Here is a 12,360-nt window from a genome sequence, read left to right as displayed (position 1 = left end):
ATACCCTATCTACAGCTTGCAAAGAGATAATCCTGTTTCCAGCACTCATTTCCCCCTAAGGGCTGGCTTGAGTTTTTCAAAGCCTAGACAAGGGATGACTGAAGAAAAAAAAAAGTTAAAAAAAGAAAGAAGAAAGAAAACCCAAACCCCTCCTCCTACACATAATGATAGCATTGTTTGGAGATCTGTGGCAAAGTTATCCTCAGTTAATTTAGACACAAGCTCCACTCAATTGCCTTATCTTGTGATGTGAGCTTCACAGGGTTTGTGGAGGTTGTTGGCCTTACTTAACATGAGGGGATCCCTGTCGGCTCACATGCGCGCCGCACTTTTACTGGCGGCACTGAACTCTGCGGCGATGTGGATGCAGGAGGGGGCAAAAAAGGAAAGAAAAAGAATACTTTTTTCAAAACTTAACTGGAAGCATTGAAGCCAGCTGCTGTTGTTTCTCTCTCCTTCCCGAAGATTTTGTTGTTAGCATAGGAAAGAGGCAGTCAATTAAATATCAAGAGAGCCCAAAATTCTGCGATAGCTGGCGTCTGTTTCAGGGGCGTGTATGTGACTGCAAATATGCCAGGATTTCCCCACCACCCCAGATCTGAGAAATAACTCTCAGTGAGCGTGCAAGCAATCCTTCTAGTTAAAAAAAGCCCACTCAGGAGGTAAATAAGCCTGTTGGGAATTTCAGCATAGATCTGGATATGTGCAAGGTCCCCCCCCCCCCCACGAGAAAGACCAAGAAGCTGCTTGGCTTTAATGGAAAATGACCACATAGTAATAAAAGTCAGTCTACTCCAGCCCTGCACGGGATACCCTGCGTCAAAATAATAAAGAACTGGCTATTTTGGCCTGGATTGGAATTGAGGAAATTAACAGGAGAAGTTATGGTTCCCGTAAGCTTCCAATCAGCACAGCTACTGGACAAGGATTCTGGGTGCTGTAGTTTAAAACACGAACTTTTCCAAGTTCTGAAAATGTCCAGGTTGATGAGCACTGGATGGGTGGGTAGCTGGGGGGGGAGGGAAACAACTCATGAAGACATGTCACAAATCAAGCAACTGAAAAATGTTCCGCAGACTTCAAGTTACACATTTCCACCTCATTGGGTTTGTACACAGTTTCTCCGCTGTCCGGGCGTTTGCTCCTATTGACACAAGAGGCTCCAACACAAATATTTTCTGGTATGAAGTCATTTAGTGCTCTTACCCACCCCTACCCCCTTTAGGTGTGCTCCTGCCTGGCTGAAAACAAAGGAAAATACATGGTTCTCAGAGTACACTCAGAAAGCAAGGTGTTTGTTTTACGGGTGATTATTTTCTGCTTAACTGATCCCAAATGACTCTCCAAAAGATGCCAGGGATATTCACAGAGTTGCGCCTTGAGAACAAGCCAAAAACCTACCCCACCCTCAGGCATCAATACATTTGGCCCCCATGGGCTCTGAACTTTCCAGTCACCCATAACAAGGCATTGGAAAGATCTGCCCTGGCTAGCTCAAGGCACCAAATTGTATTGTTCAAGGTCATCGTTTTGTCTTCCCTGTTATTTACAATACGGGCCACTTGAAAGACCAGTCAAATGTATTGTGTCATCATCACATCCTGCCTTTTCATTTTCTTAAAAAAAAATGAAAAACAACGGAGTGACACAATCGGTCAAATCTGTCAAACTCAAGCTCAGGTGACTTCTGAATTTCAAGCTTGTACTTAATTCCACAGAGTCTATACCCTCCACATAAATTTGGTGGGCATTTCATTTATGATAAAAGCCTCCTTGACACAGAAGTTAAACTGTAGTACTGAAGATCCCGAAGCTGAGGCTCCAATACTTTGGCCCTCTCATGAGAAGAGAAGACTCCCTGGAAAAGACCCTGATGTTAGGAAAGTGTGAAGGCAAGAGGAGAAGGGGACGACAGAGGATGAGATGGCTGGACAGGGTCATCGAAGCAACCAACATGAATTTGACCCAACTCCGGGAAGCAGTGGAAGAGAGGAGGGCCTGGCATGCTCTGGCCCATGGGGTCATGAAGAGTCGGACACAACTTAACGACTAAACCACCACAACAACTGAAGTCAAGATGCTGCTCATGACCCAACTTGGATTCTAACAGGCCCTTCTATCATTCCAAGGTCGGGAAATTGAATATCCAGCTCACTCGGAATGAGGGGTGGGGACAATATGGAGCCTGCATAATTAAATTGGAAACTGCCAGAGAGTGCTTTAAGCACTATAGGGTGGTATATAAGGAGCACACTTTGCCACAGACTGACAGCCGCAAATGGTGTTATGCGTTGCGAGGTGCAAATCAGTCAACCAACTCAAAGAAGTGCAACCTACCCCTAATTGACTGAGATATATTGCCAAACTAGGTTGGGTCAAAGTCACCGCTGCGAGACTTGAGTGGCACATCCTTCAGGTCCTGAGTCAACCTGGACACCAGAGAGTGAAATGCAGCAAGCGGAAAACACATTCACAAGTCAACATTTCTAGTATTTAACCAGAGCTTTCAGACAGTTTATCAGTCACAAGGACACTTGTACAGTATGCTTCAGAAAAATCAATATTCTTGAATTAAATTGACCTGATTCCCATTTCTTGGACTAAGGTCCAAAGTAGAATTTAGGGGCAAACTGCATGTGATGTTCCTTATGCTGGCCTGTATAGATGTTCTTCCTATCTCTAATTAGAGACAAGAGCAGTATTGTATATAAAAAAAAATGTAACATTCATTCCATCTCTACCGGGCAAATAAAAAGTCTCCACTGTGATTCTCAGAACCAGGGAAAGGTGCAAAGAATTCAGTCACGGGGTGTTTGTTTGCATTTGTGTGCATTATGGCTCTTAAAGATTCTTCAAATTACCCATCTTCTCATGTGGCTCTAGACACCTCAGGGGGGAAAGAAAATTCATTCAAAGGTATAAATAGATTTACTTTTAAAAAACATTCTCAGCTATGTGTTTCAACAGGATGGCATTCATGGGAGGACAGTCCTAACCCTCTCCTCCCTACAGAATTCCTCTCCCTTTGCATCTAAATAGTTAAAAGAAAAGAAAGCCAAACATGGAACTCTAGGTTACATGTTAAACATCATATGCAGTAGATCCTAAATTACCAACCAGTTTTCCCCTTGCTCAATTTTTCCTCTGAGTCAATTTTAGGCTCAGAGAAATGTTTCGAAGTGGGTTTTGTTGTTGTTGTTGCTGTTGTTGTTAATGTATTTTGGGAGAACATATGTTGAAAATAGATATTTAAATGCATGTGTTTTGTGGGGATTTTTTTTGTTTAAAGTGCAGATTAATGCAGCAATTGTAAAAGCAGATTTAAGAGTGACAGTCTTCAAAAGTACAGAAAGGGAATGATTTATCCAGTCCCGAGCCAAGAGTTCCTACTCTCGCTCTGGATGTTGCCTGAAATGGGCTTTGAGACCTATAGACACATAGAAGTCCTATTCGTGTGTATTCGGATGGTAGCATGCTACCACTGCACCCTCCATCAACACTTTCATCACATAGAAGTGATTGGCTGAAGAAGGAGAGAATGTTTCATCCATGTACGCTCCCCATGTGATTCTCCATCTGACCACTTTGCATTCTAACTCACGGGAAGAGACTATATGAATAGAAAAAGTCCAAGGCCTTTTCATGGCTGCTCTAGCCTGCAACTTGGTGAGTGTGGACCTACATCTTTGGGGCCCTGAAGCTTGAACTGTTAATTGGGGGGGGGGGGCTTGGCAACCAGCAGCAAGGTCTGGGTAACCATTGTCATCTTAATCAATGGGGTTACTATTCCATGACAGATCACCACAATTTTTTTTTCCAAAAATGTGGACTAAAGTCACTTCTGGGCCCCTTCAGGATTGTTGTTATTGTTTAGTTGTTAAGTCGTGTCTGACTCTTTGTGACCCCATGGACCAGAGCACACCAGGCCCTCCTGTCTTCCACCGCCTCCCGGAGTTGGGTCAATCCTTCAGAAGTAGGGGTCCTGAATTTTAAGCTTCTTTACTTTCTGAATATATCTGCCTCTGAACTTGGTTCCATGCTCCCTCAATTACAGTATTCTTCCACCAGCAAAGATTTTCCTTTTTAGTCTCAACATGGGAACCCCTAAAGCTGGATTTCATCTCACTGACCACTTGGCCATGTTTGATAGGATTTCTGGGAGATACAGCCCAATAATATCTAGAGACTCAGGGTTGGAAGTCACTGGAACAGCCCATATAGGGTAGTGAACTGAATATCCTACTAGTTTTGTGGAAATCCGTGTTGTCATCCCTGTTCAAGCATGAAGCTCATCAAAGCTTCAATCTAACAAAATGCATATGGAACACTTTCTTATGCTCCCTCCATTTCACTTTTTCATATTAAAAGTGACAAACAGCAACAGGTCTGTTCAGGATAACATCCTCTCTCAACCTAATTTACAGGGTTGCTACAATGGTAAAATCAGGGTGAGGGCATTCAATAATCATACACACTCATCTGAATTCCCAGAATGAAAGGAAGGCAGCACCTGCAACATAAGACTACATACCAGATTGAAGTTATACTATAAGAATTGGAAGTCTACTGTGAAAATCTCTATTCTTGTCTGTTGCACGTGGACTGGGTTGTTTATCCTGGCAGACTTGAGGGTAATTTTGTAAGACAATGCAAGCAAATATGACTGAAAAGCAGAACTATCAAACTCCAGTTTACGAGCCTAAAATTATACATACAGAAACAGCTTTGAAATCCTACTCCGGTGATGACATTTAGCACAATAATGCTTACAACAATATAACTCTATCAAACGATAAATATCAATTTAGCATGAGGGGAAGGGGATATTGAACCGAAACAGCTGAAAACATGCATAGTTTGCTCTGCATCGTCAATATATCATTAAAACGTGGATAGCCAGGCTTTGCTTCATTTTAAATGAACTGGCTTTCTTCAGGGAAGTCAGTCCATCTCTTCCTGAAACAACAGCAGTGAGCTTAAACTGTGAAATTGTGTCTAAGCATCGTCTGTATGCCGAGCTGCATAATTATGCTACCTCCTAACTATGTCTTATTGCCATGCCGCACATATGGCATCTAAGTGAGCGATATCTGAATCTTTGCAAATCTATTCGCCGTGCTATTTAAGCAGAGCACATTCCACATCGTTCAAAAGTAATTACACTTTTGTCTAGAGTGTAGGGGACGGCTTTCCCCCAAACAATGAAAATTCTCATTATTAGAGTTGGCACAATAACTACTCTGGTGTTCACAACATTCTGTATTGTCCCACTACAATTAAAGCAAGGAGCGGGGAGTCGTGGTGGGGGGAATATATCCTAGGCTAGACGCACAAAAGGTACATTTGAAATTTACATTCCTCCCCCACAACTGTTCTGGATTAAAAATGCTGTTATAATTATATGTGCACAGACTCAGAGCGGGTGTAGCAAACTGGGTAGGTTGCCGAATGTGAAACAAGACCGCTTTGCTCCCAAACCAGTGCAAGGTGGGTTTTCGTAGTGGTCTCCCTCTCCTTTCCTCTCTTTCTCCTAGTCCATATCTATGGTATGATAAGAATAGTTCTGAGTTGGAGTAGAGATTGCAAGAAGATTATTTCAACGTCTTTTAGAAAACCAATTGTTCCTCTAAGAAAACTAAGGAGACATGCATGGCTCTCCCTTTCTCCGTTTCATCTAGACAATAATTCTGTGAAGGCACCTTAAGGATACCCCAACAGACATACAAAACACACACACAAAGAGAGAGAGAGAGAGAGAGAGAGAGAGAGAGAGAGAGAGAGAGAGAGAGAGAGAGAGAGAGAGAGAAGGGGGTGATCTGACTACCATCTTTTATAAAGCAATCCATAAATACCCAACAAAATAAAGGGCATTTGTGAATGAAAGTACTTATCGTGTACGATCCTCACTCTGGTTCTTAACCTTGAGTTACCCAGGTGTTTTTGGACTGCAACTCCCAGAAGCCTTCACCACCAACTGTGCTGGCTGGGGTTTCTGGGAGTTGCAGTTCAAAAGCATTCGAGTAACAAAGGTTAAGAACCACTGCTCTAGTGCACTGATTCCCAGGTCCTGCTGGACTGCAATTCCCAGAGGCCTTCACCACCAGCTGTGCTGGCCAACAGTTTCTGGGAGCTGCAGTCTAAGAACCCCTGGGTTACCCAAGGTTGGGAACCTCTGCACCAGTGAACAGTAGAGCCATGATGGGGTCAGAGGCAGAGCACATGTTGCGCACAGAATGACTGCTGGGTTTGGCTCTTAGCACGTTCAGGCACAGCAAGTAAGAATTCCTTTTCTGAAAACTTTAGAGAGCCTCTCTCCATCAGCACAGAGAAAACCAAGCAAGATGGCAGCGTCCTATGAGTACCTGCTGTTGTGAGTTGTCAAGTTGCTTCTGACTTGATTAATAAGTTAATGACCTTAAAAGATCTAATTATTTACAGCCCAGCTTAGGTCTGGCAGTCTCAGGGCCATGATTTCCTTTATTGAGTCAATCCATTTAATGTTAGGTTTACCTCTTTTATCACCAGCTCCCAGTTTCCCTGGCCTTGTTGATTTTTCTGGTGAGTCTTGTCTTCTTGTGAACCATCCAAAGTATGACACCTTCAGTTTAGTCATTTAAGCTGGCCTAGAACCCACTTGTGTCCCTTGTTGGTGGTCAATGGTATCCTTAAAGCTTCCTTTAAATGGCACATTTCAAAAGCCCCAAATATTTTCCCCATTGTCAGCTTTCTTCGCTATCCGGCTTTCACAGCTGCACATTGCAATCAGGAATATTATAGTATGAATTATCTTGGCCTTTTCCCTCCAAATCTGAGACAGAGTGTGTGTGAAAGGGGAAGAAGAAAAACATGCTAGACTGTTAGAAACACTTGAGACAACTGGATTCTCCCGTCCAGATCATTTCTTTAAAGAGTTATCTGCATAGTATGAGGTATTGTCACAAGCAAAGGAAACATGAGAGAAAGTCCATTACAAACTTAATACTCAGGCCTTCTGTTCAGGAAGACCCAAGAAGTGGTACTGGTGGGTCTTCTAAGTTTCCCTCCTCACTTGGAGCGTGACCGCTTGAAGGAAACAGCCTCTTGCTGGTACAGAGGCTCTTGTGCTCTTCTGAATCCTGCTTCTGTAATGCTCAGAACCTCACAGAAAGTCACCGCACATTAAGGACGTTCTGTCTTTTGGACAATGAAATTTCTAAAGGAGGACAACACCTGCTAGCTGTGAGAACCTGAGAATTGCCGGCCATGAAGGTAAAAAAAACCAACAAAGAGCCTCTTTGGACCATTGAGCTGACCAAGATTCATTTCTCAGATTCACTTTTTTCAGATGCATGGCGCAAAATGTTCAGGCCATAGACTTCTATGTACTGTGGGTTTGGTTGTGGGGGGGCATGAGGAAGGATAAAATGAGCCAAAATTCTTGAGAAAGAGGAGGAGAATTACGCTTTCCAGATTGCAGGATAAGGAGGTTGGAGGGAGTGGGTCAAGAAAACTCCCCACGTCATTGCCTGGAATATCTTCCCTCAAACTAATTAGTATCTGAATTGGGCTTTGGACACCTGAAAAATAATATATTTGGAAAGAAGGTAGTTTGTGCACCTCAAACTGTTATCCCCAAAGAGCAGCTCCCCTCAAAGCGAGATCACTCCAACAGGATTAGCTGGACTTAAATTAAAGCATGATACATTGCTAAATGATGGCCTCTTCAAACCTGGATTGGGGAAGGAATAAATGCATGAGATGTGATGTGGGGTGAGGACAAGTGCCACCCAAATTAGCTTACATCCCATCTTCTCCCAATTTTCTTTTTAGCAATCTAAAATGAATCCCACTCAGAAATGCCCTAAATTTCCTCAGTGCCCCAATATATCAGGCCTTCCTCTCAGTCCCAACACCCTCCCACATGTGCTTGACACGAGAGAGGACTTTCCCAAACTCTAGAACTGCCTCCCACCAGAGGCAAGCAGGCAAAGACCTTTCTCTCCAGGCAGGCCTTTTCTTAGTGACTGACTGTCTGGGAGACAATAAATAGGATGCTTTATACAGCATTTTTGTGCTTCTACATCTGTTCTACACAATGCTTTTACCTAACATTTTTAATTTGGTGTCATTCATTCTTCTTTACTATTTGAATAATTTACTGGTTTTAGTTTTTAATACAGTGGTACCTTGATTAACATAATTTTCCGTTTACAAACGGATATCCATTGAAAATAATGCCTCGGTTTACATTTTGTTTGTTTGTTTGTTTCGGTTTATGAAGAAAGTTTCCCCAGGATGTGTTGTGCCTGTAGGTTTATAGCACACACACACCCGTTTCTATGGCAATCCACGTTTCGGTTTACAAATTTTTCACTTTACATAATGTCCTGTAGAACACATTAATTTAGTAAACCGAGGTACTACTGTATTGTGCTTTTAATGATGTAAGCCACCTAGAGTCCTTTTTTAAGAAAAAAAAGGCAGAGATAAAGAAAGAAGGAAGGAAGGGAGGAAGGAAAGGAAAGGAAAGGAAAGGAAAGGAAAGAAAAGAAAAGAAAAGAAAAGAAAAGAAAAGAAAAGAAAAGAAAAGAAAAGAAAAGAAAAGAAAAGAAAGAGATTATTGCTGGTGCCAACACTGTCAGGAAGGCCTTCCCATAACAGCCATTAAGGCTCACAAAATCCTAAACCACGAATGGACATTTTAAAATATCTTATCTATGTATTCTCTTTTATTCTTTCCACTTCTATGGATCTTCTTTCGCTATAAGATAAATTCACACACATATTTACTCTCTCACATATACCTCCTTAGCCACCTGGCAGGTAATTCTTCTCAAAAGGTACTTCACCCAAGAAAGAAGATTATCAGCACTCCATATTTTCTCTGAAGTGGCAAACAGCATGTTTTAACCTTTTGCTTTATATACAGAAAAACAGGGGGAAGCCCACATTATAAAATGCTTCAACATCTTTTCTGCAGGAAAAGTATGTTTCCCCCCCCCCAAACAACAACAACAAAAACCTAGAATAAATAACATAGCTTGTCACTTAAAAAAGAGAAAAAGAAACCCAAAGATTTGGTTGTTCCTTCATGCATTCTTGTTGTCTTAAAACTTCATTACATGCAATATGTGTTCTTGATGTTTTCTACAACCCCTACCACCATCACCTCTACATACATTTTTAAAACCTTAAGAGAGACGACCGAGACAAATATGAGGGAAGACGTGCTAGACTATCTTCTTACAACATTATTTCGAAACTAGTTGCAGGGACTCCAAGTCTGATGGTGGAAGGTTGTTGTTGTTTGGCTGGGTTTTTACACTACCCTCCCTCCACTATCCCCTATATGCTACTTGCAAGTCACCCCCTCTCTGCCCCCCCCTCAGTGTTAGCCCTTCTGAAGAAGACCACCAGCACGATAGCAGCAATAGCTGCTTTTCCTCCACTCATTGGGGCTTTGGAGGAAGAGGACAGGGGGAATGGGCTCCTGACACCGTATCCCAGCACTGCTACCCCAGTTAAAATTACAGTAGCTGCAGGTAGATTTGGATAGCTCACTAGATTAGGGATCTCTCTGTGGAGACAGAGATTGGAAGTTCAATTCCCCACAGTCCCTTCTTCGAGTAGAGTCTTGGCCAAGTTACACAGTCCCAGGACACCATCAGAAGAAGGGAATGCTAAGCCACTTCTGAGTATCCTCTACCTGGGAAATCCTCAAAAGGGTTGCCCTACATCAGAATGGACTTGATGGCACATTATTATTAATTGTTATTATATTCCCGAAGGCTTTCTCGGCCGGGAGCTGATGGTTATTGTGTGTTTTTCAGGTTCCTTGGCCGTGTTCTGAAGGTTGTTTTCTACAACCTTCAGAACATGGCCAAAGAGCCCGAAAAACACACAACAACTGATTTTTATTATGTTTGTCAACTTTTAAAAAGGCTGACAAGCCTAAGTTGTGGCCTTAATCATGGTTTGAATCTGCAGGATGTAACATGTTACGATGTTTAGTTACATGCCATGGACAAGCTGCTCAGATTCCTGAGTTGTCCATCTCTTAAAAGATGGAAGAGAGGGCTACGATTCATCCAAGTTTCTTTCATGCTAGCTCCTACCGAACAACAATATTTCACAGCGAACGTTCTCAAATCAATGCACAGGTGAGGGAGGTGTTTGGTTGTCTTCAAAGAGAGTTACCTCTCTTTTTTTGCTTCATCCTATACAGGGCCAAAGTTGTGATCAAGCCAATCAATGTGGATGAAAGGAACATGCCAGCATCTGCGTTTATAAGGAAATAAAGCAGGAAGAACTGGGCCTCTAACAATGTCACTCTCCACTATTGACTACTGCTCTTTTGAAAATATATGTGAGACCTGCAGGATGCCCATGATTGAAAACGTGTCCTTTTCTGGATTTTCTATTCTAATCTCCCTCCCCAACTCTGGCATTCCATTCTTTTCGCTCAACAGGCAAGCCGCCCACTAAGCTCGTTCAGTTTTATCTGAACTGAAGTAAGAAATATTTGGGATTTTCCCACTTCAGGGTATTTCCCCTGTCTAGTGTTGGGCATTTCTTTCATTTTGTACCCCATGATGCTTGGCACCCTCCCTTTCAGGTGCCTGCGGGGACAGCTGCACAATGATCCCCATCCTGAGAATAAATTCGTAGTTGGAACATTTATTTATTTATTTTATTTTATTTATATCCCGCCTATCTAGTCACGGTGGACTACTCTAGGCGGCCAACAACAAAGATAAAACACAATAAAATAAAACAACAAATTACAAAACAATTAGAGTAAAGAAACAATAAAGGAGAAAAGAAAATCAAAAGTAATCTGGTGTGAAGGCCTGCCGAAACATCCAGGTCTTTAATAGATTCTTAAAGGTGCCCAGCGAGGGAGCTCCGCGAATACCAGGAGGTAAATTATTCCACAGGCGAGGAGCCACCGCCGATAAGGCCCTATTTCTTGTTTTCTCTTTTCGGGCCTCCCTCGGCGTTAAGCTCCTCAGCCTCACCTCCTGGCTCGCCCGTGTGACCCGGGTAGAACTTGGTGGGAGTAGGCGTTCCGCCAGGTATCGAGGCCCTAAACAGAGTGATAACAGAGTGACAGACACAAAAGGAAGCTTTGCTTCCATGTATCTGCAGATGAATCTCAACTAGTAATTGCTAATCTGCAGGAGGTATGGAGGTCTGTGGCGACCAAGGTATACTTCGGACTTACCCATGGCAGGACCTGGGTGAAGGCGTAGGGTCCCACTCCAAAGAAGATGTGGGAAAGAGGGGGTAAACTAATTCTTTTGCTAACTGACCAATGTAAGGATTAATTTAAGAAGTTATAAAGTGGCTTTTTGACCAAAGTGTAACTAGAGAGTGAGCTAGATAAACTGGAAGTCCGACAAGGGAGTGTTGTGTTCCTTACTGTTGGAAAGAAGGACTATGGCCCAGTTAGGTCAACGTTTTCCCATTATTGTGATGCTTTCCGTACATAATGATGGCTAAACAGCACACTGTTCAAAAGGAGCAAGGCCTTCTGATGCCAAGCTATTGTGGAGGCAAAACCAAAAGCACAATAGAGCCTGGAGGAGACCTACCATTGTGTTTTGCTGAGAGGTGGGAGTCCTATGGCCGCTGGGCTCTTGCGTCAGCAGGGAAACGGGTTGAAATTCCTCAGAGTGAGGCTTGTTGGGAAAACTCACATGCAAAGGAAGGTGAAAGGCTTGCAGCCCGTCACTCTCCTCTTCTTCCACTTTCTGTCTGCCTGTCACCATGGCTACCTCTCCATCTGCTTCCCCATACGGAGAGGCTGGTCGCTTGGAAGACATCCTACAAGGAACAAAAGAGGAGAAAAATAATGAAACCTCCACATAAATCCTTAATGCCGTCATTGTGTGGTTAGGGGCCATTGTAACAGAAATGCCTTTTTTGTGCTGGCGGAGAGCAGGAAACCATCCAAATACCACTGCAAAGAACACACAATCGGGGGAACAATGGCCAAGCAGGTAGCAAGAGAACAGTGCCTGTTTGTTGTGAGAATAATACGCTAATATAGCACTCTCTTGTATGCTGGCTTCTCAAACACCCTGGCGAGGGTGGGGGGGGGAAATTACCTAAGAGCACAGCATAATGAAATGCTATTCCAGTTTATTTTATTTTATAGATGGGGCGGAAGGAGGTTCTCTTTTTTTAGCACTTTAGAAGAGCTTGCAAAAGACAAAACATCTGCCCAATGTACATGGCTGTTGACTTTTTCTTCTCCCCCCCCCCCTCAACCTTGGGAAGAAAAAAGCCAACACTGTATGGTCGCTATTGATATGAAAGAAGAATGTACTGTAGCGCTCAAACTTTTGTGCCGTGGAAAGTCAGTAGCTACATAAGCTA

General features: G+C 42.9%; 1 protein-coding gene across 7 annotated transcripts in view; it reads right to left on the bottom strand.

The window, feature by feature from the left end:
• SOX5 (SRY-box transcription factor 5) overlaps positions 1-12,360 on the bottom strand; it is a 918,192-nt gene that overhangs the window by 394,190 nt on the left and 511,642 nt on the right. For 4 of the 7 annotated variants that reach the window (XM_072999722.2, XM_078376420.1, XM_072999725.2 and 1 more), the window contains one exon: positions 11,574-11,805. In XM_072999722.2, the coding sequence (XP_072855823.2) occupies positions 11,574-11,805 (232 nt within the window). The remainder of the gene's footprint in view (positions 1-11,573; positions 11,806-12,360) is intronic. The other 3 variants (XM_078376419.1, XM_078376421.1, XM_072999726.2) reach the window with 1 other exon arrangement.

Source organism: Pogona vitticeps, chromosome 5 (genome assembly GCF_051106095.1).
Source record: "Pogona vitticeps strain Pit_001003342236 chromosome 5, PviZW2.1, whole genome shotgun sequence".
Lineage (NCBI taxonomy): Eukaryota > Metazoa > Chordata > Lepidosauria > Squamata > Agamidae > Pogona > Pogona vitticeps.
Note: the sequence above shows the minus strand (reverse complement) of the source record. Positions and strands in the feature narration are given on the sequence as shown.